The following is a 23,117-nucleotide window of genomic DNA, read 5'->3' as shown; positions in this document are numbered from 1 at the left end:
AAGGGGAGAGGCCTGCTCTCAGATAAACCCCTGAGCAGCTGGGGGTTCACAGGGCGGCCAGGCCCCAGAGCCGTGTGGGGCAGCTGCCACCTCGGACAGGGCCCCGCCAGCACCACAGGCTTCTGCCTCCTCCTCCGAGGCTCACAGACGCTGCCAGAAGTGCTCTCAAGGGAGAGAATGGGCATGCTGGTTACTGCTCGTGACAGCATGCGCCGTGTGCGGGGAAGGCTGGCAGCCCGCAGGAAAGGACAGTAAACCCCGCTGGCCTCGTGCCTCCACCTGCGGGCTCACGCCCGCGGGGCCCCCGCCTGCGGGCCAGCCTCAGAGCCCCGCGACACCTCACGCTAGCACTCGCGGGGTGCACAGCGGTCGGCGCGGTCCAGGCCCCGGGCGGGCTGCAGGCTGGGTGGCGGAGTCACGAGGGTGGTGTTGGGACAGACACACAAAGGACTTACAGGAGGTCCAGGAGGGCCGGGGGGCCCCTTCGGCCCCAGCAGACCACGCGGCCCCTGCAGGAGGAAAGAGCGGGGGGGGGGCGCTCAGATGCGGAGGAATCCCAGCCCTGCGCTGCCCCCGGCAAGCCCTGCAGCCCCGCTCGGGCCCCCCCCCCCCAGGGCCTGCGCTGCTGACGCGACTCTGCCGGGGCGCGTGGACGGCGCCCCCTGCTCGCCTGCTTTCTCTCCTCACCCCACCCCCTTCCCCACCTTGGCTCCAGAATGGAGGCAGGGTGCCTAGAACTGATGGGCTCCAGCAGGGGATGGCGGGGGCCCTCGGGGAGAGAGAGTGAGCGCAGGGCAGGCAGCTCTCCCGGGCAAGGCCAGTTCCAGGTCACTGCGGGGAGAAGCCTGTCCAGCTCCTTCTCTGCCCCTCCGAACAGTGATCCCAACGCATTTCTGACACGAGAGGATGCAGGGAGGACCGAGCCAGGAGGCGTTAGCGCTCTGACGGGGGCATCGCGCAGATGGAGCTGGAAGCTCAGATCTTTTCCCAGAAGACGACGACGACGACGACGACAGCCCGGAGCCCAGTGGCTGCTCCCGGCCGGGAGGCGCACGCATGTGGGAAGTGCCCACACGCGCGGGTCGCGGGCCCAGCCCCAAGGCAGCGCCATCCCAGGTCGGTTCCCAAGATGTGAGAGGTGACCCAGCGGTCACTGCTGGCCACGGGGGGTCCCCTGCTGACCCCTCCCACCCAGCCCGCCTGCGGGGGACGGCGGGGCCGGTGACCCAGGCCTGGTGGTTTCCAGTGCTCTTTTTTGACAGAACCTTTTCGGACCCAGCAGAAGAGAAACCCTTCCCCCGCTCATCGCCACTTAAATGTTTCATCTGTTATTTTAACACCTAGTCACACAGACGTTTCTCAGGAGTTAGCAAACCCGAAGGCATCGCCTGGACGCAGTCAGGGAGAGGGCCGCGCTGATGGCTTCTCCTTAGCGGCTCATCAGACGCCTGGGGGGTAATTCAGTCCCAAGTGGGCGTGCAGTGCGACCCCGGCTCTCCTGCCTGCAGCGTCTGCAATGTTCCTCCTCAACTAACATCTCCAGGTGCGTAGGACGCACTGACATGGTTACCAAAATGAGACATTTCGAAAATAGTAAGTGAAAAGCAATTAATGTCCTGAGGAAATCTGCTCTGGCCCTAAACAGAAGTCAGCCCAGGGAAGAGCTTTCAGACGCTCGGGCAGGGGCACGCTGCTGGAGGACCCTGGCTTTGCAAAGTGTAGTCTTCAGAAGGTGGGACAGCCCTGTGACTGCCCCTGGACACCCACCGTGGTGGACCCTGGACACCCGCCATCATGGACCCTGGACACCCGCCATGGTGGACTCTGGACACCCACCATGGTGGACCCTGGACAGTCCCCATCGTGGACCCTGGACACCCGCCATCGTGGACCCTGGACACCCGCCATGGTGGACCCTGGACACCCGCCATCGTGGACCCTGGACACCCGCCATCGTGGACCCTGGACACCCACCACGTCTGCACCCTGGAGCCCCAGTACGGCCTCAGGACTCCCCCCCCGGCGAAGGCTCAGGCTGGTGCCCCAGAGTTGTCCCTCAGCCTCCCCATGCGGTCCACCTTTCACCCCCAGGAGGCCCCCAGACTTGTCTGTCTCAAGGCTGAGCCCCTCTCCAATATAGGCTCCAGCCAACCCTCGATTCTGGCCCGAGCACGAACAAGGAAACGGAATCTCAGCAGCAGACTTACGGGCTCCCCAGGCAGCCCTCGGGGCCCGGCTTCGCCGTCGTCACCCTGGGGGAGAAAGAGGCAGGGATTCAGGGACAAGCCGCAAAGCCTGGACAGCAGAGACACGATTCTCCCGCATCTGCATGGGATCCCCCAGCCGGGGGCAGCCGCAGCACGTCCAGAGGGACCCGTCCCCAGGCCAGCAGGAAGAGCCCAGAATGTCCCCACTCAGGGGGCTGCGGGGGAAAGGGGGGTCTGGGGGCTCCAGACACTCAGGAGCCCCCAAACCACAGCTCCGGTGAGGGGGAAGCTGGGCAGAAACAATCCCTGGTTCCCTGACAGAGAAAGACAGAGATGAGTGACAGGGAGACAGGACCAGAGGTGCTAGGTGACAGGACAGCCAGAGACAGATTGGTCGACCAGGAGATAGACAGACGGACAGATGGATGGATGAACGGACAGACAGATGGACGGATGGACAGGCAGACAGAGAGACAGAAGGACAGATAGACGGACAGACGGACGGACAGATGGACAGTGGGACAGACAGACAAGCAGCTGATATGAGAGCGAACAGGTAGACAGGATGTCTCACAGGGCCCTAGACACAGCTGGGGGAGCGACCCAAGAGGAGCCTTTTCCCTCCAGCTCTAGAAGGCAGTGTTGCCCTGGCTTGGCCGGGCCACCCAGGAGCTGCCTGTCCATCCACTGCATCCCCCATCAAGGCACGGCCCCTCCCTCCCTCCACTGCCCACGCACGCACACTCAGAGCCGCGCGTGCCCGTGTGCACACACAGAGACGCACGAGCATGCACACACAGGCACCCCCCACGCACACAACGGCGGTGTGCACACAGAGCCCTGCCCGTGCAGCAGGCGCACACGCCTCCAGCTGGGCCCAGGAGCACAGCCATCTAGAGGGCCCCTCTCTCCTCCCTCACCCTGCTGAGGCCTGGACGGGAGATGGTGCCCTGACAACAGCCACCCGAGAGCTGTCGGGATGGCCGCTTCTCCTCCCCGGTCACCAGGGCTTACACCTCTCCTTAAAGCACGCCCAGCGCCCCGTTGTCCGTGGGGCTGGGGCGCGCAGCGGCAGGGGGCTTCAACGGCCATGCCGCGCGCTTCTCTGCTGCGCGGCAGCTGCGACTTAGCCTACAGACAGCACTCAGCCCGCGGCCGCCACCGAGACGCTCCTGAGAAGAACGGGACTCAGGGCAGAGCGCGTCCGAGCGCCCGCGTCCGAGCGCCCGCCTCCAGCCCAGGCCCCGGCCTCGGACGGCGGCCGCCCCCTCGCTCTGCCCCCAGCTCCGGGGCCAAAGGCAGTCGTCTTCTGGACTGTCTCCACCTCACTCCCCCCACCCAGCCCCTGAGCCCAGCCCCTGGGACATGAGCTCAGCAGCTCCCTGGCCCCCTTCCGAGTGCTGTCCGGGGCACCCGTCCCCTGGAGCTAGGGGCGCCCTTTCCGAGACCCGTGGCAGGGGAGAGCGCCCCCAGACGCTGCACATAGCCAAGGTCAACGTCTGCCTCTCCACTCCCACGGCTCCCTCCCTGCGCCCTCTTCCCCGCCCACTCTCCGCACCCGGGGGGCCAGTCGCTGCCCCTGGCATCTCGCGGAGTTTTCACTGAGGAGTCTGGCGGCAGGTGTGGCCAACACACAGCGAGACACTTACCCTTTCTCCGTCGTCTCCTGGAAGTCCCGGCGGGCCAGAAGGACCGGGGTCACCCTAGGAAGCCACGCAGGTCAGTGTTAGCCGCCCAGGCAGGCACGCGTGGGTCTCAAGCCCCCACTTCATCTTTCTCTGCCTTCGGGACTGAAAACCCCAACGCCACCTCCCAGGGCTTTCCTGGAGCCAAAGAGACCCTTTGGAGGCGGGGCTGGCTGGCGTGATGGGGCGCACGGATGGCTGCAAGGACTCACCCCCAGGGACTAGGTGTTCTGCAGGTGGGTTTGCTAGACCAGCACCCGGGGACATGCAGGCGCCCTCGGACACCAACCTGCTAACTTCTCCTTGAAACAGGGGCGCACCCCAGCCCGGCACCATCCCTGAAACGGCCACTGCCCTGCAGCCTCAGGCCTGGCACACAGTCGGTGCTCAGTACGTGCTCATCGGCCAGGGAAACGGACAGGCCCTGAGAGGGGCCTGTGCTGCCCCTGGTTTCCACGTGGCCGCTGAGAACGCGGAGAAGCAGCTTTGGCTAAATCACAACAGCCACCTCCCAGCGTATCACGACGTGCCGCTGAACCCTGCTGACAATGTCGACAGGCCCGTGTGTGTGCGCATGTGTGTGCACGTGCGTGTGTGTGCGCGTGCGTGTGTGTGCACACATGTGTGCCCCCGGGTTCAGGACGTGCCGAAACATAGAAGAGGCATCGTCTCCACCAAAGGTAAGGGGGGAAATGCCCGAGGAGCTGCGCAGAGCATCCCATGGCAACCCCACAAACCGGGCGAGACAGCAGGCAGCCCCACCCGGGCCGCAGCGCACACCCTGGCCCCGTCCTCAGGGCGGCCACGTGGGACCGCCCCACCCGCTGGCTTCGCCCCTTTAGAGGGTGAGAGGTCCTTGGCGGCTACCAATATGGCAGTCATTGGGTTTCCTAAGGTGAGGGGGGGTCCCCTAACAAGGCAGGTTTCCCCAGGGGGCACCTCATCCCTTGCCGTGTCCCCTCGATGGATGGACCCCACTGGCTGCAGGTGAGAAATCAGCTCGGACCAGGCTGACCTTCCACCCCTAGGGGCATCTCGCCCGGGTCCACGTCCACCGTCTCACCCCCAGGAGGCTCGTTTAGCAGAGACCCAACCCCACAGGAGCCTAAGGCTGCCCAGAAGGGCCACCCGAGAAACTCCTCCAGACAGGACCTGAGACACTCACCCGGTGGCCCTTCTCCCCGGGCAGTCCAGCCAGGCCGTCGAAGCCACGGTCACCCTGCAAGGAGGACAGAGGGCAGCTCAGCCTATGCTGCATGCAGCCAGCTGCCTCGCCTTGGGCCGCTGTCCCGGCAGCATCTGTGAACCCGGGCCCCACGGTGATGCTGCTGGTCACCCCCTCATCGCACATTCCCTGCCCTTGGGTCCGTATTCCCATCCCTTTTCCCCCAAACACCAGCAGAGGCTGCAGACAGAGAGGTGGCTTCTGTCCCAGAGCCACAGACAGCAGGCCTGGATGTCCTGAGACCGCAGTGTTTCGGGTGACGGCTATTAAGTGAGCGTGTGCACATGTCTGTGTGTGCATGTGTCTGTGTGTGCACACACGTGTCTGTGTGCACGTGTGTACGTGTGTCTGTGTGCATGCGTCTGAGTGCACAAGTGTGTGCACCCACACGTGTCTGTGTGTGCATGCCTGTGTGTGCATGTGTGTCTGTGTGTGCACACGTGCATGCTTGCTGTCAACCTGTCTTGCTCATCATGAAGCCCTCGGGGCCTGGAGCACTGCTTGCCCCCAGTAGGTGCTTGTCTGCATCTGGCGTGTGGCCCAGCACCACTGGCCCTCGGGCTCTCTGCCAGCCCTCCTTCCACCCCCAGGCTGCCTCCTGGAGCCCAGGCACTGCGTCCTGCCTTGTGGATGTTGCAAACTATGTGGGGTGAAGTCAGGAGCAGGCCAGTTCAGGCTGGAGTAGGTTTGTTATTGAAAGACCATAATCAGTGGGGACAGACTCAGGAATTTTCTCCTCTGCCAGCGCAGGTCCCTGAAAACCAGGGCCTCTTGTCAGCTCAGGACTCACGGGAGCACCAGAGGGCTCTGCCACGCCAGTTTCCAGGTGAGCAGGTATAGTGCACCCCTGGCAGGTGGGGGCCCCCCAACCCACTCCCCTGCAGGGAACACTGCTGTCCCCACCATGGGCTCCAGCACCGGGCGTGGCCGTGGACAGGCCCTTCGAGAGCTGCGAAGGAAGTGTGGACCGAGAGTGGGGGATGTTTCATCCCAGACTCGGGCCCGGAGGGATGGCCACACAGAAGCACGGCAGCCGGGGGCGGGGTCTCGCTGGGCGCCGGCAGGTGCACCGGACAGGTTCTGCGTGCGCGCACACCTGAGCTCCGTGTCCACTGCACACAGGAGCCGCTCGGGAAGCTCGCCCAGCCCCGTCTTCATGGCAACGTGCCCGTCGGACTGGTCCAAGCTGACCCTCCCCCAGGCCCTCCCCCGACGAGAGCAGATTCCCCACGTCATCACTCATCATCACGGCATGTTCGTCCCGTGACCACGTGTTGACGACAGTGACCACGCTGACCGTGGTGCCAGCACTGGGAGGTGGCCAGCAGCAGCCTACCTTGGGGCCAGTCTGCCCGGGCATCCCTCTTGCTCCGTCGCTGCCGGCTCGGCCCTGAAACAGAGCAGGGCAAACGGTCAGTGCAAAGGAATGGCCAGCTCACTGAGACCTCTGAGCATGGCTTCCTGTGAAAGCAAGCAGAGGGCTCCACAGCCCCGTGCGTCCGGCCAGTCCAGGGGGGCCAGGTCCAGGGCCCAGGGCTGCTGTGAGCCTCACACGCGGTCCTAGTCTTTCCAGGCCTCTCCGCCCTCAACTGCGGAGCGGGGGGAACGCCACTTGCCCTCCGTGTTGGGAGGTGATGGTGCAATGTGGATGGGCACATGGCGGAGGGCGACCAGGGTGGTGTGGGTCCGCGGGACCCTGCTTTACAACCCAGGCGAGAGCCCGTCCCTGACATCACACGCAGCATGTGTCCCGTCCACCAGCCGGACGTCACGTGCGAGGCCGGAGGACCACAAGGCGTGACAGAGCATCTGGTTAGTCCAACTGATGGTGAGGGAACGGAGGCCCAGAACGGGCGGCCTGTGTCTCGGAGGCCACACAGCCACCCAAAGGCAGGGTCTGGACTGTGAGCAGGACCCTCCATGCCTGGTGGCCACTCCCATGGCGACTATTTCCAGCCACAGCAGCAAGTCCCCAGCTGCCTGGCCCTCGGGCTGAAGGACAGGGCTGGACCCAGCAGGGTCCACCAGGGAGAGCCTGCCAGGCGTGAGGCCACCTGGATGGGGCCAGGGGCTCAGGCAGATGTCCACTCGCAGGCAAAGCCGGACAGAGGGACAGCTCCGCTCTGTTCCAGGCCACACACACCCGATCACAGAGGCCTCACCGGGGACACACCAGCAGACAGAGAGGCCTCGAAGTACCAAGACAGTGAGGGCAGCGCCGGGAGCCAGAGACGGGAGAGACCCCCAGGAGACGGCCGTGCGCCCAGGGCAAAGGTCACGAAGAGCCGCCAGGGGTGAACAGTCATCTCGGGAAAAGCACCCAAGCAGTGCAGCTCCAGGCCAAGTGCAGACCAGTGGGAGCCTCGCCTCAGATTTCCAAACACTTCCAGAAATCAGGGGACTTGGTCAGAAGAGTCGGCCCGATTTCATGGCACGACCCCGTGGGCAAACCGTCCGGGTGTGTCTCTCACGCCGACGGCTCCGCGCAGCCGCTGAGCAGAGAGCTGAAGAGCGCGGCCCCCGGGCGGCCCCCAGCCCCCTTCCGCCGCCCCCTCCCCCAGCGGGCCTCGGGGGGAGACTCAGCTCCTCAGACACGTGCGCGTCCACGGCCCTGACGCCACTGGGCTCTGCTGCTGGCCGAGAAGCCGTTCCCAGTGAAACTGGACAGTAACTGCCTACAGGGCCGCACAGAAGGCTCAGCGAAAGAAAACCCTTTCAGGACCAGACCCAGGACAAACAGCTGTCCAGCAGGAATCACTGCGCTTCGGCCTCGGTGGCCTTTCCAGGGTCGTCCTGCGCGCCCTCTGCCTCCTGCCCGGTTCCCTCTGCAGCCTGCGGCCCTGCGGCCGTGAGGGGCAACGTGAGACAGCCGTGCCTGACGGCGGCGCACTCCACCGCCTCCCTCATAAGGACGACTGACTCCCGGACGGAGGCCCCGTCACCACTGAGGAATCGCCCGTGTTCCGCCTTGCATGCTCTGAAGCTAGACCAGGAGGCGGCAGCTGAGCGGCCAGCGTTCCCTGCAGAGCTTCGTACAGGCGCAGACGCAACACGAGGGCAAGCGTCTCGCTCACTCAGTGGAAACACGTCACTCGTTGAAAACCTCCGCTCGTTAGTCTGACTGTGGATTAGCTGGGACTTCCCGAGCACGTCTGGATGGCGCACGCTCATTCGCATTAGGTTATAAACGCACGCCCTCCGTCAGTAGCTGTGGCCGCCTGGAAACAAGCCATTCCACCCACTAGGATTACATCCCAAACGGAGGCTCCAGGAGGCTAAGACCGAGGTGCAGGGGCCTGAGCGGCAGTCCAGCCATTTCCCCCCAAACCGAAGCCATTTCTGGAGAAACGAGGTTGCCCCAAAGAAACACGGGTCACTGATGACCGTGTCTTTTCCACACCTGCTCCCAAAGGGCCTGGGAAATCGCTTTAATTAAAAACGTCTGTGAAACTAAGCTCACAGGCTCAGGACAGAGGCTGGGGACAGGTGCGGGGGACCCAGCCGGGGGACCCACCCAGCCCTGGAGACAGACGCGGCCTTTGAAGGGCGGGGAGCAGCTAGCCTGAGCCTGGCCTGCACGAGGCGGCGTTAGCGGGGCACACACGCTGCAGATTCCGCCCCATCCACGGCCCAGCCCCGTCACCGAGCCACGAAACACTCACCCTTCTTCCAGGCTTTCCTGCCGGGCCGGGTGGACCCTGCACACCTCGGGGACCCTGTCCGGAATCAGAGGGCAAAGGTCAGTAGCACGTCCGGGTTTCTCAGAGGGAAAAAGGAAAGCCTTGTCCCCATGCTGGCCCCCCCGGCCCGTGGCTCGCCGTCCCAGCTGCCAGGGACACGGCGTGGCATCCGCTGCCCTGAGTGAGGGCGGGGACGGGACGCAGCCAGCTCGTGACCGTGGACACCAGTGCTGTTCCACATCCAGCTTTGCACTGATGGGTGGCAGCCCCCACTAACGTCCCTGAAGAAATGCAGCCTCTGGGCACGGCCTTCCGGGAGGCGCCCTTCACAGCGAGGAGTGGGGGGGACGTACCTGAGGCCCCATGTCTCCCGGCTCGCCCTTCAGACCTCCGCTCCCGGGAGGGCCCTGGGGAGACACGTCTGGTTAGGGAGTGCTTGGCGGGCACGGGCTGCAGGGCTGGCCGGGGGAGGGCTGGGCAGCGGGCAGGACACAGGACGGCCCGGCGGGCAGAGCCCCTGAGCCAGCAGAGCACTCAGCCCGCGCAGCCGGCCTGCCACCTCGAACAGAACCCGAGGGCGAGCAGGAACTCTTCCTGGCACGCGTCTCTTCCCAGTTTTGAAGGAAGCCCCGGACAGCGTGTGCGCAGGGCCCCACGCCCGGGATGCGCTCGCTCCTCTCTGGGGGGATCGAGCACGGTCTGTCACAGCCACAGCCCAGGGCCGTGAGTGGACATCCCCGCCCAGCACCAGCACCAATGGCGGGGGGGGGGGGGCGCAGACCTGGGAGACGGGGCCAAGCCCGCCCCTGGGGAACGGGGCAGGGGCCGCGTGTAGCCCCAGGGACCCTGTTGGCAGGCCCGAGTGTGCCGGTCTGTACAGCAGGGCCAGGCGGTGGGGCTGGAATCGGGCTCCGCCCCACACTGACGTGATCTTCACTGTACAGGGTGACGATGGCTCCGAAAGAAGAGGTTTGGAGCCCCCGGGTCAGGGAGCAAACTCACAGCCCCCAGGCCCCACCCACCCAGGGGCCCTCCCACCCTGAGGTGCCAGAGAGATAAAGAGTGTGTGCCCCGTCCCGGGTGGGCTGGGGGCCCACTGGGCAGGGGATGGCGAGCGGCACACCCCCCACTCCGCCATGCCACCCCCAGCGCTCCCCCATGACAGCTTACCATGGGGCCAGGTCTCCCGGTGAGACCCATCGGGCCAGCTGGTCCCCTCAACGCCAGCTGCAAGAGAAAACGGGGCACACTGAGAAGCGGCGGGTTTACCGCCCCACAGGTGAGACCAGCCAAGCAGGACGGCGCGATGCACGAGGCCGAGGACAGGAGCCTCCAGAGGAGGAGGTCAGATGGACCCCAGACCCATCACCTCCGCCCCTCCGGGGCTCCGAGGGCCGACCCCGAAAGGAACGGCAGAGGTGGAGCAGAAGCCAGGCACGTGCCCCTCCCCGCTTTGGGGACGGGTGCTCAGGGCCCCTTGCCAACGGGTTTGCTCCTCCCCAGCCCGCCCGGCACAGGGGGGGCCTGGAAATGCAGCCCCCTTTCTGCGCTGGGGCCACTCACGCTGAGTGACAACATGCCCACAAGGGGCGCTTCCTGCGGCTGGGGGTCTTTGGCAGCCCTCTAGGGGTGAACTAAGTCGGCACCAGACGAGGCAGCCGCCGCGCCCTGGGACCCCCGACCCTGGCCCGGCGCCTCCCGCCTCTGCGCTCCCAGCCTGCGGCGCAGACCAACCTGCTTTCTTAAAGGGCCTCTTCCGCTCCTGCTGTGTGACCCCGTCTCCCCTGCACAATGCCATTTTAATTTTGGAAGATTTTGAGCCCACTGCCCACGTGGCTTTCACCGAAACGCACACAGACTCAAAGGCCGGCCGGGCCGGCCGGCGATCGACACGGCCGAGGCGAGGGGCTTGTGTGCTGACTGGGTCACACGCCCATTTGCTCCGGGACAACGACTCAGTGCCCGCTGCCCTGCGATTAATCAGCCACGTGCTCTGATCACCAGCGTCCATCCACTGCGCCAGAGCCTCGTCGATACGGCCCAGACCAGGGACCACGGAGGACGACCTCCCCGCCGGGCAGCAGCGGCTCTCGTCCCGGCGGTCAGCAGTCTGGGCCTCGCCGGCGAAACCCGCGATTCACTAGCAGCGCAGTGGCAGGAGCAGAGCCGCAAGGAGGCGCGAGGCCCCGGGACCCCCCCCCCCCCCGCCGCAGGCTCTCTCCCAGGCGCTCGGGCTCAGCCCGGCCCGTCACAGGAGGACGCGGGCTTTGTCTCTCCATCCCCACGGCCGGGCAGGCAGCAGACGGCTGAAGCTGGGGTCAGCAGGTGCCGGGGGCCCGGGAGCCCCTCAGCGCAGCTGTTGTGTCCTTACACAGGAACCTGGGCCCTCAGTGTGGACAAGGGACCCCTGAGAAGCCTCCCCCACCTTTGCTGGTGTTCTCCTGGGTCCCCCAAATGCACACGGATGACCGGACCCTCCACAGGCTCCTGACTCCCTGACAGGGGACACACCCAAGCTGGGAAGAGATGTTCCCTCCAGGTGGGGCTCCCACTCACCAGGCCGGCTGGAGGCTGGCTGGGCCCTGCCCCCTCCCCCCCAGGACCCGGCACCACTCACCCGGGCCTGCTGGAGGATGGCTTGAGCTTGGGATTCCTGGGCTGAGACCATGGGTCCTTTGGAACCGGCATCGCCGCCCCCTGAGAACCGGAACTGTGGGTGTAAGACGGGGGTCACGAGGCTGCACCGGTGTGGGTGCCCACGCCTGACCCCAGGGCTGAGGCGGTGCCCACTGGCCTCTTTGGTGACAGTGGAGCCTTGGAGGGTCTGCTCGGGCAGCTTCCAGCCCCAGACTGCCCGCCTCTGCCAGCACAGAGCCGCCCCAGCTCCAGCTGCCAATGTCAGCCCTGGGGCCACCCAGGAGATGCTCCCCACGGCAGGGAGGCTGTTTCTGGCATCTGCGGAGTCTCGCCCTGAGTCCCCACGGCTCTGTTACAAGGAAAAGCCTGCGCCCAGCTAACGCCTGCGCCCAGCCACCCAGAGACACTGACATCAGCCAGAGGAGCGACGTCCAGACCAGCCCTCCACACACTCCCCTCCAGGTAAGGAAGGTGCCCCCACTCCTCGGCAGACCCGCAAGGTCACGGGCAGGTCAAGTTCAAGGAGGCGCCTGCCGGCACCTGGGCCCAAGTGGAGAGAGTGGGTGAGCGACAACGGAGCGGATGCCACAGTGTCTCCCAGAGCCGCTTCCACTCCCTCGCAGAGAGGCCGGCTCTGGACACCAGCAGAGGTGTCCCTGACCCTGACCCCGGGGTCCACTCTGCCGTGTCAACAGAACACTCCCGAGGAGCCCACTTCTCCGAGACGCTTGGCCTGGGTTGGGGCTAGTCTGTGGCCAGGCGACTGCTCCCCCTGGAAACAGCCCAGGGCCCCACTCCCCATCACACACTGAGCCTCAAGCCCACCCACCCAGCCACCCCCCCACAAGTGAGGACTCACAGGCAGCATGAGCATGGTTCCAGGAGGGCCGGGCAGCCCATCAGCCCCAGGAAGGCCTGGGCGTCCAGGGGGACCCTGCGGACAGAGGGGCCAAGGGAGCTGGGTCAGTGCACAGGGAAGGAGACCGGGCTGTGCGAAATGGGGGTGTCAGGGCCAAGGCCCCCAGGAAACACAGCAGACAGGCACAGAACCACGCGGGACCCGAGCATGGAATGGCCAGAACCCCAGCGTGGGGGCTTCACTGTGGCTGGAGGCAGGTCTGAGCCAGATCCAGAGGAATCAGAGAGTAGGAAAGGCGGGAGACAGCGATCCGGGGGCAGAGGCCCCACTGCAGGAGGCGGGGGGGCGGGGCGTCCGCGATCCCGGGAACATCCCTGCCCAGGACCCCACCAACCGGGGAGGCAGCCCGAGGACACCTGCACTGGCTGCTCAGAGGCCCGGCTCATCCGCGGTCACTGAGGGGCTCCTCACTCGCCCCCGCTCTGTGGGTGGAGCCAATGCCAGGCAAGAAGGGTCCACTTGCTTGGACAGACACGAGGGACTGGAGTCACCAGGAGGACCACGCACGGGACACAGGCCCCTCGAGCAACCCAAGAACCCGATGTGCACAGGCAATGCCACAGCTCCAGCTAATCTGGTCCCAGACACTCCCGCCTCGACAGATTCTCCAGATTCCGGCCCTCGTCAGGCCTACGTGAAGATAAAACTGATGTAACGTGGCTTATTTAAAAAAAAGAAAGATGGAAAAGAAGTTTTATCACTCAGGTTTTCACTCATGCAGGCAGACTCCCAGCCCGCTCGCGGGGAGGAGGTTTGTTTGCAGGCAGGTGGCGTTCAGCTCCATCCCAACGAGAGACCCGCGTCAGGTCCAGTCCGAGGCGGCCAGTCCAGCCCTCGCAGCAAGCGCGCAGGCACCACCGCGCCGCGAGGCTCCCGGCCCCGACGCAGACCGACTCCCGACCCCCAGCCTGGCGGCCAAGGGCCCGGGCGGCTCACCCCGGAGCAGAACAGCCTGCCCGCCCCTTCTTCAGTAGCTACTTCTGTTCCTGGACTGACGCCTGTTCTCGTGAAGTGCGTGGTAACCAGCCTAAAGCTCCGAGAGCGCCCAGGGGAGGCTGGGAGCGTGCGCGCCGGACACGCGGCACCCAGCACTGGTGGCGCGCCTGCAGGTGCGTGGCGGGGAGGCGGCCTGCCTTGTTTTCGGTGAAATCGTCTTGTGCACGTTGCTCTGCAGTGGGCCCCTTCCCTCTGCTGCACATCACTGCCGGCTCATGAGCTTGGCTCGTCCTCTTCAACGGCCGGACAGGTTCCCATGCATCAGACTCATCGTTTATTTAATCCGTCCTCCACTGACGCACGCTTGGGTCCTTCCCAGTTTTCATCAGGACGCAGACTGCCGTGACGACTTTTTGGCACCTGTCTTAGGTGGGTCCCCAGAAGCAGACCCTCTGGGTCAAAGGAGTTTCCCCCTTTTTCTTAATTGTTATGGACCAGCCAAATCACCCTGCCTGCCATTTTGGAAAAGATTCTCAGAAGATAAAACTTGCTTAAAAAAGAAAAGTCCAGAACGTTTTTGCTGCCGAGATTTCCTCTTGGAAATCCAGTGCCGGCAGCTGCTCACAGCTGGGCTCTCTGCTTCCGAGTTGATCCCAAATCAGACCCCCAATTCAAAGCTTAGGGTCCATGTCTCCCAGGGAGATGCCATCCACGTGGTGCCCACGTGGCGCGTGCATGTGTGTGCATGTGTTTGTAGCAGTGGAAGCCAGGAAGACCCTGGGGCGGCCCCTCATCCATGTTTACACCTTCAACTTCCTCCTCCTGGTCTTTCTAAGCCATGGAGGGGGGTGGAATTCAACCTCAGGGGCTGCAGGAAGAATTTCACCCTCACACTGGAACGTTCCAGCCACATGTGAATGATCCCCAAGGGCATGTGAGAAGACGAGCAAGGAGAACGCAGCAAGTCCTGCAAGAAAGCAGTGGCTGGTGGGAGGAAAGCCACCGGCGAAGCCTTCCAACGTTTTAAAATCTGATGTGAGTCTTGCGGGGCCCCTCATCTGCACCCATATTTCCCACTGCTGGAAAAAAGTATGTCCACAAACCGTTGCCAAGCACCGAGGTCTGAAACCTAAAGGCTCTGTCCCCTGGACACAGCCGCCTCCCCTTTCCCAGGACATTGAATGCACCCTGATGGCGTGGCTCGCTCTGCACACAGCCTGTGCTGGGCATCCGGGGACGCTCCGGCAGGCTGTGGGCCTCGTGGGACCCTGACGCGGCTCCGGCCCCGGATTCCAGGCGAAATAAGACAAGTCTCCCGGCCTCCGTGTGTTTTCCGTATTATCTGATCGGCTGGCCCCCAGACCAGCGTCCTCACTTGGTCAAAGGGAAATGTTGTAAGGCGCAGGCCCCGCAGAACTGGGACACGTGGAGACTCGGCAAGGAACAGGGCAGCCCTTCCACACCAGGCGACAGCTGCTGCTCAGCGGAGGGTGTCCCTGAGGCTGCCCCGGCGGCCTCGGCACGGAGATGGAGGGACAGAGAGCTTCGGACCCTTTGAAAGCGGCCATAGGCTGCGGCTGCAGACTCAGCCCCAAGGCTGCCCAGGAGGCTGGGGCGCAGCACCTGGGGACGCGCGGGCTCACCGCCAGCAGAGCCCAGCTGCTTCTCGTACAGGCAGCAGGGCCGGGGGAGCTCGGAAGACCTGGGGTGGGGGAGGGTCTTCACGCTGAGACATTTCTGCCCTTGCTCAGAGAGACCAGGAAAGGACAGCAAGGTGCGTGGATGCTCAGACTCTCCGCACGCCAATGGCGGGTTTCCGGCCAGCTCCGGTGCAATGGCAGCCCCGGAGCGGCCAGCAAAGCTCTCAGCGACCACTTCCTGCTCTAGATCTGAAAGCCGGGGCAGGGGCTCCACCCGCGGCCGGGGCCGGAGTCCTGGGGGAGCCGGCACCGTCCCCTGCACACCCCACCCGGCCCGCCGGCCTCGGGCGGCCCTGCAGCAGGAGGGGCTGGGAAGTCACTGCTGTTTCCAGAGCCGGGAAAGCCAACAGGCCTGGAGGGAGGCACTGAGGTGCACCCGGGGCCTGCGTCTACTGCCAGTCCTCTCAGGAGGACCCCCACCGTGTGGCCCCTAATGTGAAAACGGTCCTTCCGGCTTCTAGGGGGCTCGAGGGGTGAACAAATGACTCAGGAGACCCCAGGATCACCGGAGAGGGGTGCCCAGGCCACAGAGAGGACACGGCCCTGCCACACACACCAGGAAGGCCCGTGGCACCATGGCTTGTAGCCGGGACATCACAGACACCTGGCTGCACAGAACGCGTGAGTAAGCAGGTGTCCCAGGTTAGATGGTCCCACACAAGGTGTCCTGAGCACACAGGGCCACCGGGTGAGCAGAGCCCCACGTCCTGCCCCAGGAGGCGGGAGGCGGTAGAATGACATGCCCTGGGGCCTGCGGGCGGCCACTCGCCATGGCCTTTGCAAAGCGAAAAGCTCCCTCTGGGCCTCAGTGGACTCTGCCTCTTTGTCAGAGTGCAAGGGACCCGGCCTGTGTCCGCTCGCCAGGCCCTGGTGTAAAAGAGTCGGCCGGGAGGGGAAGCCGCAGGGACCCCCGGGACTCACGCTTTCAGTGGGTGTGATCGTGGGGGTTCATACAAGCCTTTTAAGGCGCGGACGAGGCACTCAAGCAAAATCGCAAAACCCTGCAAGAGGCCCAACCCATGAAACACGAGGCCGAGGGGCTGCTGACTGGGAGAAGGGGCAGGAGAGGTGGTGCCCGGGGGTCAGCATTACTGCCGGGCTGCGTGCACACCTCCCTTCCCCAAGGGTACAAGGGCCCCCGATTCTGCAGGGAGGGAGGCAGCCCTGCGGGAAAGGGCCCCCATGCTGGTCGTGGAGGGTCACGGAAGCCCACCAGTGGAACCTCTGGGGCTTCAGGAACAGCTGGCCTTTAGGAGTGGGGGAGGGGCTTCCTTCCATTCGGGCCCAACCAACCCGACTGCTGCTCAACCAGCACCAGGAAGCAAGCGGCAAGAAGGGATCTGAGGCGCCAACTGCTAAGACGCGGCATAGAGGACGGGTCCAAGGGGTGCAGCCAGGAGAAGGGGGGCCTGGGGGCATGAGGCTGGGCTGGAGCAGGCTGGTGGGGCAGGAACCAGGACGCCTGCCCCAGCACGATGCTGTGGGGACAGGGATGCAGGCAGGCTCACAGCCACCTGCCCGCTGGGTGCACAGCACGGGGGCGGGGGCACAAGGAGAAGTCCGGGGGGGGGTCCTACGTCCAAGGGACGCAGCACCCAGCGAGGAGACAGCTCGCACAGTGAGGCGAGGCAGCAAGCAGCAGCCAGCCAGGAGCACCAAGAGGGGCTGCAGAACCCCGGGGCGGGGGCGGGGGCGGGGCGGGGATTGGCCAGACCACCCAGGGAGCAGCTCCCACGTGCACATGGGCACGTGAGGCCAAACAGGCGACGGGGACCAGAACATGCCACCCCAAACATGCCGCTTTGGCATGGGGAAAATTATTCCGAGCCGGAGGCAACAGAGGATCAACAGATGCGGGAAAAGTCCCCTGATCTCCCCTCATCAGCCTAAAAGCAGGACGTACGTTTCCCTTTGTGAGGGTGGCTCGGAGTCTCCACCACGCCCACCTGAACCCGGTGAGGGGCGCGACCCTCTCCCTGGAGACAGACAGCGGGCACCGAGATGAGCCCACCTGGGCGGACCTTGCTGGAATGACCCTCATCTTGCGTTAGTTTCTCCCATCTATTTTGTAGTCATGTCTCCATAATTTATTGCTCTTTGTTAAAACGGTGCATAAGTTCCCAAGTCTCACTATTTCTCTGGGTTTTTACTTCGTGAAGCCCCCATACATGTAAAATTTAGAATATTAATACAATATTTTACCTTTTTAATGTCTTTGGTCAGTTTAATTGGCACATCCCATGCACCGAACATAAGAGGGTAGAGGAAAAGTTTTTTCCTCTCATACAGAGGGATTCTGAGGTCAGCCCCCCGGCAGGTGGCAGGGCAGGATCCTGACTCTGTGTCCAGTGTTCTTTCACAGCTCATGAGCACACAACCAGGAGATCCGGGCATTGAGAGGCTGCTGAGCCGTGAGCAGGGACGATTCCTGGACAAGGCCAGGTAAGCAGGGCTCGTGGCAAGGGGGGCAGTGCTCAGCTCCCAGAACCAGCCCCTCTCCCCAGGACGGTCAGTGGGCTGCAGCATCAGAGACCACAGGCCCCAGAGCAGGTGGGTCCTCTGCCTGCCCCTCCTTGGTCCCTGTCTCCTGAACCCCAGCTTGGGTTTAAGAGAGACAAGGCGTAAAGGCACCAAAATGACACTCCCGGGTGTCGTGGCTCCTCCAACAGCCAGGCCGCAGGGCACAAAGTACCAGCAGGGGCGCCGTCAGGCTCCGTCCAGAGGCAGGGACCAAGGAGGGAGGGGAGCCCCTCTGGTTCACGGGCACTGAGACCCAGCGCCCAGCACTGTGGACACTCAGTGAACATCTGCATGCTGGACAGACACATGGATGGACGGACTGACACTGGGAGCACCATGGCGGCTGACCGGAGATGCCAGTCAGTACCGTGCCCACTGTGGACAGCATCCTAGCCTTCGTCTAAGAGGGAGGAGGTCTGCGCTGCCACGCAGCCCCCACGCATGGGTCCCTCTGATGGCAGCTCTGTGGGCCGTCAGCTGACCTGACACAGATCCTTGGAGCCAGCTGCATCAGGCACTGCAGCCCCCAGGACAGAACTCGGGCGGTGCTCGTCCCTGGGTGGGGGGAGGGCAGTGGCTGCCTGGCTCACCTGGAATTTTGACTGGGTGGCTGGGGTGGAGACAGCATGCTGTCCAAGCGGGTCAGAGCCAGCCCAGCACCCCCGCCACGGAGCGGGGCCCACCTACTCGCCCCCAGGGCCACCTCTGGCCACAGGGAAGCAATGTGGCAGGAATCCCGCCTGCTGCCCAGTCTGACCCGGCTGCTCTCGCAGGTCATGCCCAACCTGCTTTGTCTGCGGGGTCACTGCACACTGCCCCAGCCCCAGCGCCTGACAGCCAAGTGCCCTCACTGAAGCAGACCCTACCCGCCGCCTCTCCTCCGGACCAGACCCCGCCATCGTCCGCCCCCGAACCGCGAGGCCCTTCCTCGCTCTGGCCAGTGTACCAGGCCCTGGGGATAAACACCCGTTAGGACGCACACGCGCTCCCCGGGCCTCTCATCTACGGCTCAGCCGCCCGGTCTTCAACCCTTAACCTGGCTGTGCTCGCACCAACCTTCAGGAGACCAGCAGGGAAAACAGAAAAAGGAATTCAAGAACCCACAGGTGCAGTACCCGAAATGCCCACTAGGTGTCAGAACGAAATTGCGGGTCCAGGGCTCGGCGGGCACCTCTGGTGCCTGCGACCAGCGCGACCCCAGGATGGGCTCTTTGACCCCGAGCAAGCTGTCTTGTGTCTGTGGTTTGATTTCCAGCAAGGAGACTGGAGCGAAGGGGACTCAAGGCCAGCGAAGCTCTCACACTGAGGGAGCACTGGTGCAGATCCCGAGACGCACCGGAGCCCTCCGGCCGCTGCAGCTGTTGCTCCGCCAGCGGATGCAGGGCCGCAGGGCCGCCCCTTTGCGCTGACCCGGCAGCCTCCGCGGGACACACGGCCCGGCGGGGCCTCCCTCCTGCAGGTGTCGCCTGCCCCAGCTCAGAGCCAGGCAGCGGCGCCGCTCCCTTAAAGGCCCGAAGGGAGCGCGCACAGGCAGCGGGTGGCGGGACGGCCTGACGCCCCGGCCACTTGAGGAAGGAAGGCAGCGCGCCGCGGGATCCGCACGTGCAAGGACAGGCCGGCCCGGGCAGGGAGGGCGCCGGGACCCGCCCACAGGGTCGGGGACTGAGCAGCCCTTACCCGTTCTCCCGGGTCCCCCACTTGGCCAGTGGGCCCCATCGTTCCTGGAGGTCCTGGGAGACCCTAGAAGGAAACATAAAACCAGACAGTCAAAGATGCAGCCGCGGAACAGTTCCCACCCGGCCAGGGGGGCGGAGGCGGGGCCGGGAAAGGGCCCGCTTTTCCCAACCCCCACGCGCCTCCCAGGATTCATGGGGGGAACAAAACACCATACTCACGGCGGGGCCTTCCGGGCCGGGCGGCCCCTCCAGGAGCATGCCCTGGGAGAGAACAGAGGGCGTCTGAGACCCCAGGACCCCTTCCCTCCATCCCCGGCCGACCCCACCCCACCCCAGCCCTGAGCATGGCCTCCAGGCCAGGCGGCCACAGGACACAGACTCGGGCCTCCGGTCCACACCCACCGCCCCGGCAGGGGACCCGAGCAGCAGTCTCTGTGATGGGGGCTGGGGCGTGGCCACGGTGGCCGTCCTGAGTGTGTCGGGGCAGCACCAAGCCCCAGACAGCAGCCAACAGGCTTCCCTCAAGAGCAGCTTCAGGGGAGAGGGGGGACCATGACCACCAGCCACACCTCTGGCCCTCCTGTTCCCTGGGGGAAGGGGGCAGCGCCCAGGCAGGCCCTGGTGACGGCTGCCTGAGGGAACAGTGGACCCCAGGACGGGGCCCACTGAGGGTGGAGGACCACTGCCCGGAGGGTTCAGGTAGAACGAGGGAAAAGAGACACCACAGGCCGAGGCCTCCGGCCCCGAGAACCATCAGGCCGGCTGCTCAGATGGGCTGCCCGGGGGGCTCCAGGCCCTGCGCCCTCCAGGGGGTGCTCCCTGCCGCCCAGCAGCAGCGCAAGCGGGAAACGCCGCAGAGTCCACTGGACACCTGGTGTCCTCCTCCCCCAGCCCCTCAGCTGGCTGAGCCCAGGTCCACCCGGCCTCTGGCCCCCAGGCCTCACTGTCTTTCCCCCCAAATAGGGGCAAGGCCTCCCGTCCCCACCCAGTCCACCTGGGCCCCAAAGTCTGTGCGGGCAGTGGGAGGGGGTCCAGCTCTCTGAGGTCAGGGCTCCTGGCCCAGGGCTCCCCACTCCAAGGCCCCTACTTCAGCCTCCTTCCCAGCAAGACGCTTCTCTCTACTCCTGTCCCGTCGACGCCAGAGCTGGGCAGGCCCAGCACCCCGTCTTCCACGCCCACTTCGGGGGGCTGAGGCAATGCGTGGCCTTCCAGGGAGGGAGAGGGTCTCCCGCCCCTGCAGGAGTCTGCATGCTCAGAACACAGTGGGGGTGGTATCTGGGGGTCCGAGGACCAGGTGGCTTCGGCTGCATGTGGGGCCAGTGGGCGCAGTGGATCCCCCCTCCCCGGAGTTCCTGTGACTGCTGGGGCGGCGTGGGAGGGCTGGACAGACTGGCCCTGGGGCAGACCTGCCTCCTGCCCCCCCCCGGAACAAAGCAAGCTCGGCTGCTTCTCCCGGGGCCTGGCCCCTGCTGCTCTGTCCCAGGCTTCTTCCTGCAAGTGACCAGTCCTGGACTTGCTGCCGGGGAGTAAGAGGATGTGCCCAGGAGAGGCACGGGGGGGACTCCAGGCCGGGGTGGGGGGGCGCAGGGTCCAGGGCGGCGAGCCCCTCCGACCCCCTCATCCTCCCACCAGGGCTGCCCGGTCGCTGTGAGGCTGCGCCCTGTGTTTACACAGATGCGCACTGAGAGAAGTGTGTGCACACGCGGTGCACACGGAGAGTTCACCCGAACAGCCTCGCCAGTCCTGGCTTTCCTGCTTCTCTCTCTGACAAAGGCCGCGGGGGGGGGCTCAGAAGCCGAGGGGGGATTAGGGGAGAACGCCCCGGCCGCGTCGGGCCTGGGGCGCCGCAGCCGTGCTCCCAGACATACCGACTGCCAGTCCGGGGGCGGGGGCGTGGCGGGCAGGCCCTCACGGGAGCGCCAGCCCGGACCACTCCAGGCAGCTTGGGGAGGGCCGGGAGCTGCTGGATGGCCGAGCCCGGTGAGGGGTGCCTGCGCTCTCCCAGGCTCAGCCATCGCCAGGAAGGGGCCCGGGGCCACCGCCCCGCCGAGGTGGGCTCCCAAGGCCGCGGAGAGCAGAAGCCCCCTGCAGGAGCCAGCTCCACACCCCACCAGGGAGCAAGCTCTCAGCCTGAGGAGAACTTAACTCTTACAGGAGGCCCATCCATCTGCTGAGCGGCACAGGCCGAGAAGACCTTTCCTAAACCACGGGGGACGGAGACACGACCATCTTCTGCCTGTGGTGGGCGCTCACCAGCTGTTCCCTGCCATGGACTCTGGGGATCCCTGGTCCCTGAGGTCCCAGGGCGGCTGGGAGCACCAGGACCGGTGAGCCTGAATCCTTCCAGTGGAGGACCCCTGCCCCTTTCAGGAGCCACTGTGCTGCGGACCGGTTACAGAAGGCCCTGGATCTGAGTGGGAAACAGCCCGACGTCCCTGGGATGGACGGAGAGGAAGAGCTGCTTCCGAGGGCTCCCTGGACAGTGAGTCACATGTCCCCAGAGGGAGGGCGCGGGGGCAAGTGGCAGAGAGAGGAAACAGCCTCCAGCCTCCACGGGCCGGGACGCCCGCATGGTCAGCAGCAAGACCCCGCCAGCCGCCTCCCAGGACTCGGCCATGTGTCTATGGGCAGCTAAGACTCTGAGGACAGCTGGCGAGGTTCCAGGCTGAGAAATTCCAACTATCTACATAAGCTCTCCGGTGGGAACCGGCCTCGGCCCCACGGGCTCTCCCCGCAGGCTGGGGGCTGGGGGGTGCGAACGCCGGGGCCAGAGCGGGCAGGGCATCCTTCCCTGGCTGCGTCCAGATGGCCCATTCCTCCCCGAGAGAAAAATGAAACGAATCTTTTGGAGACACGCTGTTTGTGTTGGACCGCCTCTGTTTTCTCAGCCCTCTCCCCTGGCCCAGCCCTCCACGGTGGAGCCCGGTAGAGCCTGGCAGCAGGACACCCCGTGCACCAGGCTCACCCCCCGCCCCTTACCCAGATCTGGGGCACTACAGCTCTCCCACAGGGTCAGCCCAGTCGGGGGGACGTGCAAGCAGGAAGCTCGTGTGGACCGAGGTGCCGGCCCGGCCCTCGCACAGCGGGGACCAAAGCCAGGACTCCACAGAGCCCAGCTGCTGCCTGCCCGTGGGGCTCGCTCTTGCCAGGCAAGATACTCCTTTCACTGAAGCGACAGGGACACCACAGAGGCCACCCAAGTCAGCAGCAGTCCACTGCAGACCAAGGCCACCTGCGGGAACGTCCAAGCCGGTCGCGACTTCCCCGGGAGGTGCACACAGCTGGCCCGCAGGGGAGCCCTGCTGGAGGCGGGCCCCTCAGCACTCCCCCAGCTACAAGGGCCACAGGGGTCTCGGCAGCCCGGCCCTTCAGGGGGCTCCCCCAACTTCCGGCTGCAGTGCTCTGCCTCGAGGGTCACCCTTCTCTCTGAATCTGGACTTGGTGTCAGGGCTCCTCATATTGCCGAGTGAGGACCTACCTGGTGCTGGCGGAAGCCCTGCACCCCCATCCCTTGGCCTCAGACAAGCCCTGTGTCTCTTGGACCCCAGGGAGCAACGGAAAGGAGATGGTCCCAACCCGAGGAAAGGATGTGTGTGCCCAGTGGCCGCAGTCCTGGGGGAGTGGACGGGCCCCTCCCTGGGGCAGGCCTGGAGGGAGCCTGGAGCGGGACAGTCACCCAGTCCCCGGTCCTGTCTGCCCCAGTCACTGGCTTCATGTGCCAAGGGAGAAAAGGGTCCGAGAGACCCTCCCCAGTTCCACGAGAGGAGGGGGTTGCCTCAGCTCTGCATCCCAGGAGCCCCAAGATCAGAAGGGCCCTGGAGTCTCCAGCCGCAGCCTGGGCTCAGCCACCGGGAACCGAGTCCTGGCAGCGGAAGCCTGGCCCCAGTCTCGTGACCGATGTGGTGCAGGGCGCTGGCCTCCTCCCCTCGGTG

General features: G+C 65.2%; 2 protein-coding genes across 7 annotated transcripts in view; one reads left to right on the top strand and one right to left on the bottom strand.

The window, feature by feature from the left end:
• Positions 1-23,117, bottom strand: part of COL5A1 (collagen type V alpha 1 chain) — a 143,373-nt gene that overhangs the window by 58,690 nt on the left and 61,566 nt on the right. For all 4 annotated transcript variants that reach the window (XR_004319580.1, XR_004319579.1, XM_032478890.1 and 1 more), the window contains exons 10-21: positions 19,405-19,446; positions 19,187-19,249; positions 12,294-12,368; positions 11,415-11,507; positions 9,968-10,024; positions 9,151-9,204; positions 8,780-8,833; positions 6,454-6,507; positions 5,058-5,111; positions 3,857-3,910; positions 2,208-2,252; positions 456-509 (exon numbers count right to left, since the gene is read on the bottom strand). Coding sequence is in view for 2 of the 4 variants with exons in the window: in XM_032478890.1 (XP_032334781.1) it covers positions 456-509; positions 2,208-2,252; positions 3,857-3,910; positions 5,058-5,111; positions 6,454-6,507; positions 8,780-8,833; positions 9,151-9,204; positions 9,968-10,024; positions 11,415-11,507; positions 12,294-12,368; positions 19,187-19,249; positions 19,405-19,446 (699 nt within the window). In the remaining 2 variants the exon portion in view is untranslated. The remainder of the gene's footprint in view (positions 1-455; positions 510-2,207; positions 2,253-3,856; positions 3,911-5,057; positions 5,112-6,453; positions 6,508-8,779; positions 8,834-9,150; positions 9,205-9,967; positions 10,025-11,414; positions 11,508-12,293; positions 12,369-19,186; positions 19,250-19,404; positions 19,447-23,117) is intronic.
• On the top strand, positions 14,834-19,172 carry LOC116663321. Of its 3 annotated transcripts, none has more exons than XM_032478894.1 (3): positions 14,834-17,431; positions 18,283-18,615; positions 18,765-19,172. In XM_032478894.1, the coding sequence occupies exon 1, from the start codon at positions 15,729-15,731 to the stop codon at positions 16,740-16,742; it is 1,014 nt and encodes a 337-aa protein (XP_032334785.1). In that variant the 5' UTR covers positions 14,834-15,728; the 3' UTR covers positions 16,743-17,431; positions 18,283-18,615; positions 18,765-19,172. The 3 variants fall into 3 exon arrangements, with proteins under 3 accessions (XP_032334785.1, XP_032334787.1, XP_032334784.1); XM_032478896.1 differs by lacking the exon at positions 18,765-19,172 and having other exon boundaries at positions 14,834-15,063; positions 15,451-17,431; positions 18,283-18,710; XM_032478893.1 differs by lacking the exon at positions 18,765-19,172 and having other exon boundaries at positions 18,283-18,710.

Source organism: Camelus ferus, chromosome 4 (genome assembly GCF_009834535.1).
Source record: "Camelus ferus isolate YT-003-E chromosome 4, BCGSAC_Cfer_1.0, whole genome shotgun sequence".
In the NCBI taxonomy this organism is placed as follows: Eukaryota; Metazoa; Chordata; class Mammalia; order Artiodactyla; family Camelidae; genus Camelus; species Camelus ferus.
Note: the sequence above shows the minus strand (reverse complement) of the source record. Positions and strands in the feature narration are given on the sequence as shown.

Coding starts and splice junctions, on each gene's coding strand:
- LOC116663321 (XM_032478894.1), top strand. CDS start 15,729: ATGCCCTGGGGCCTGCGGGCGGCCACTCGCCATGGCCTTTGCAAAGCG.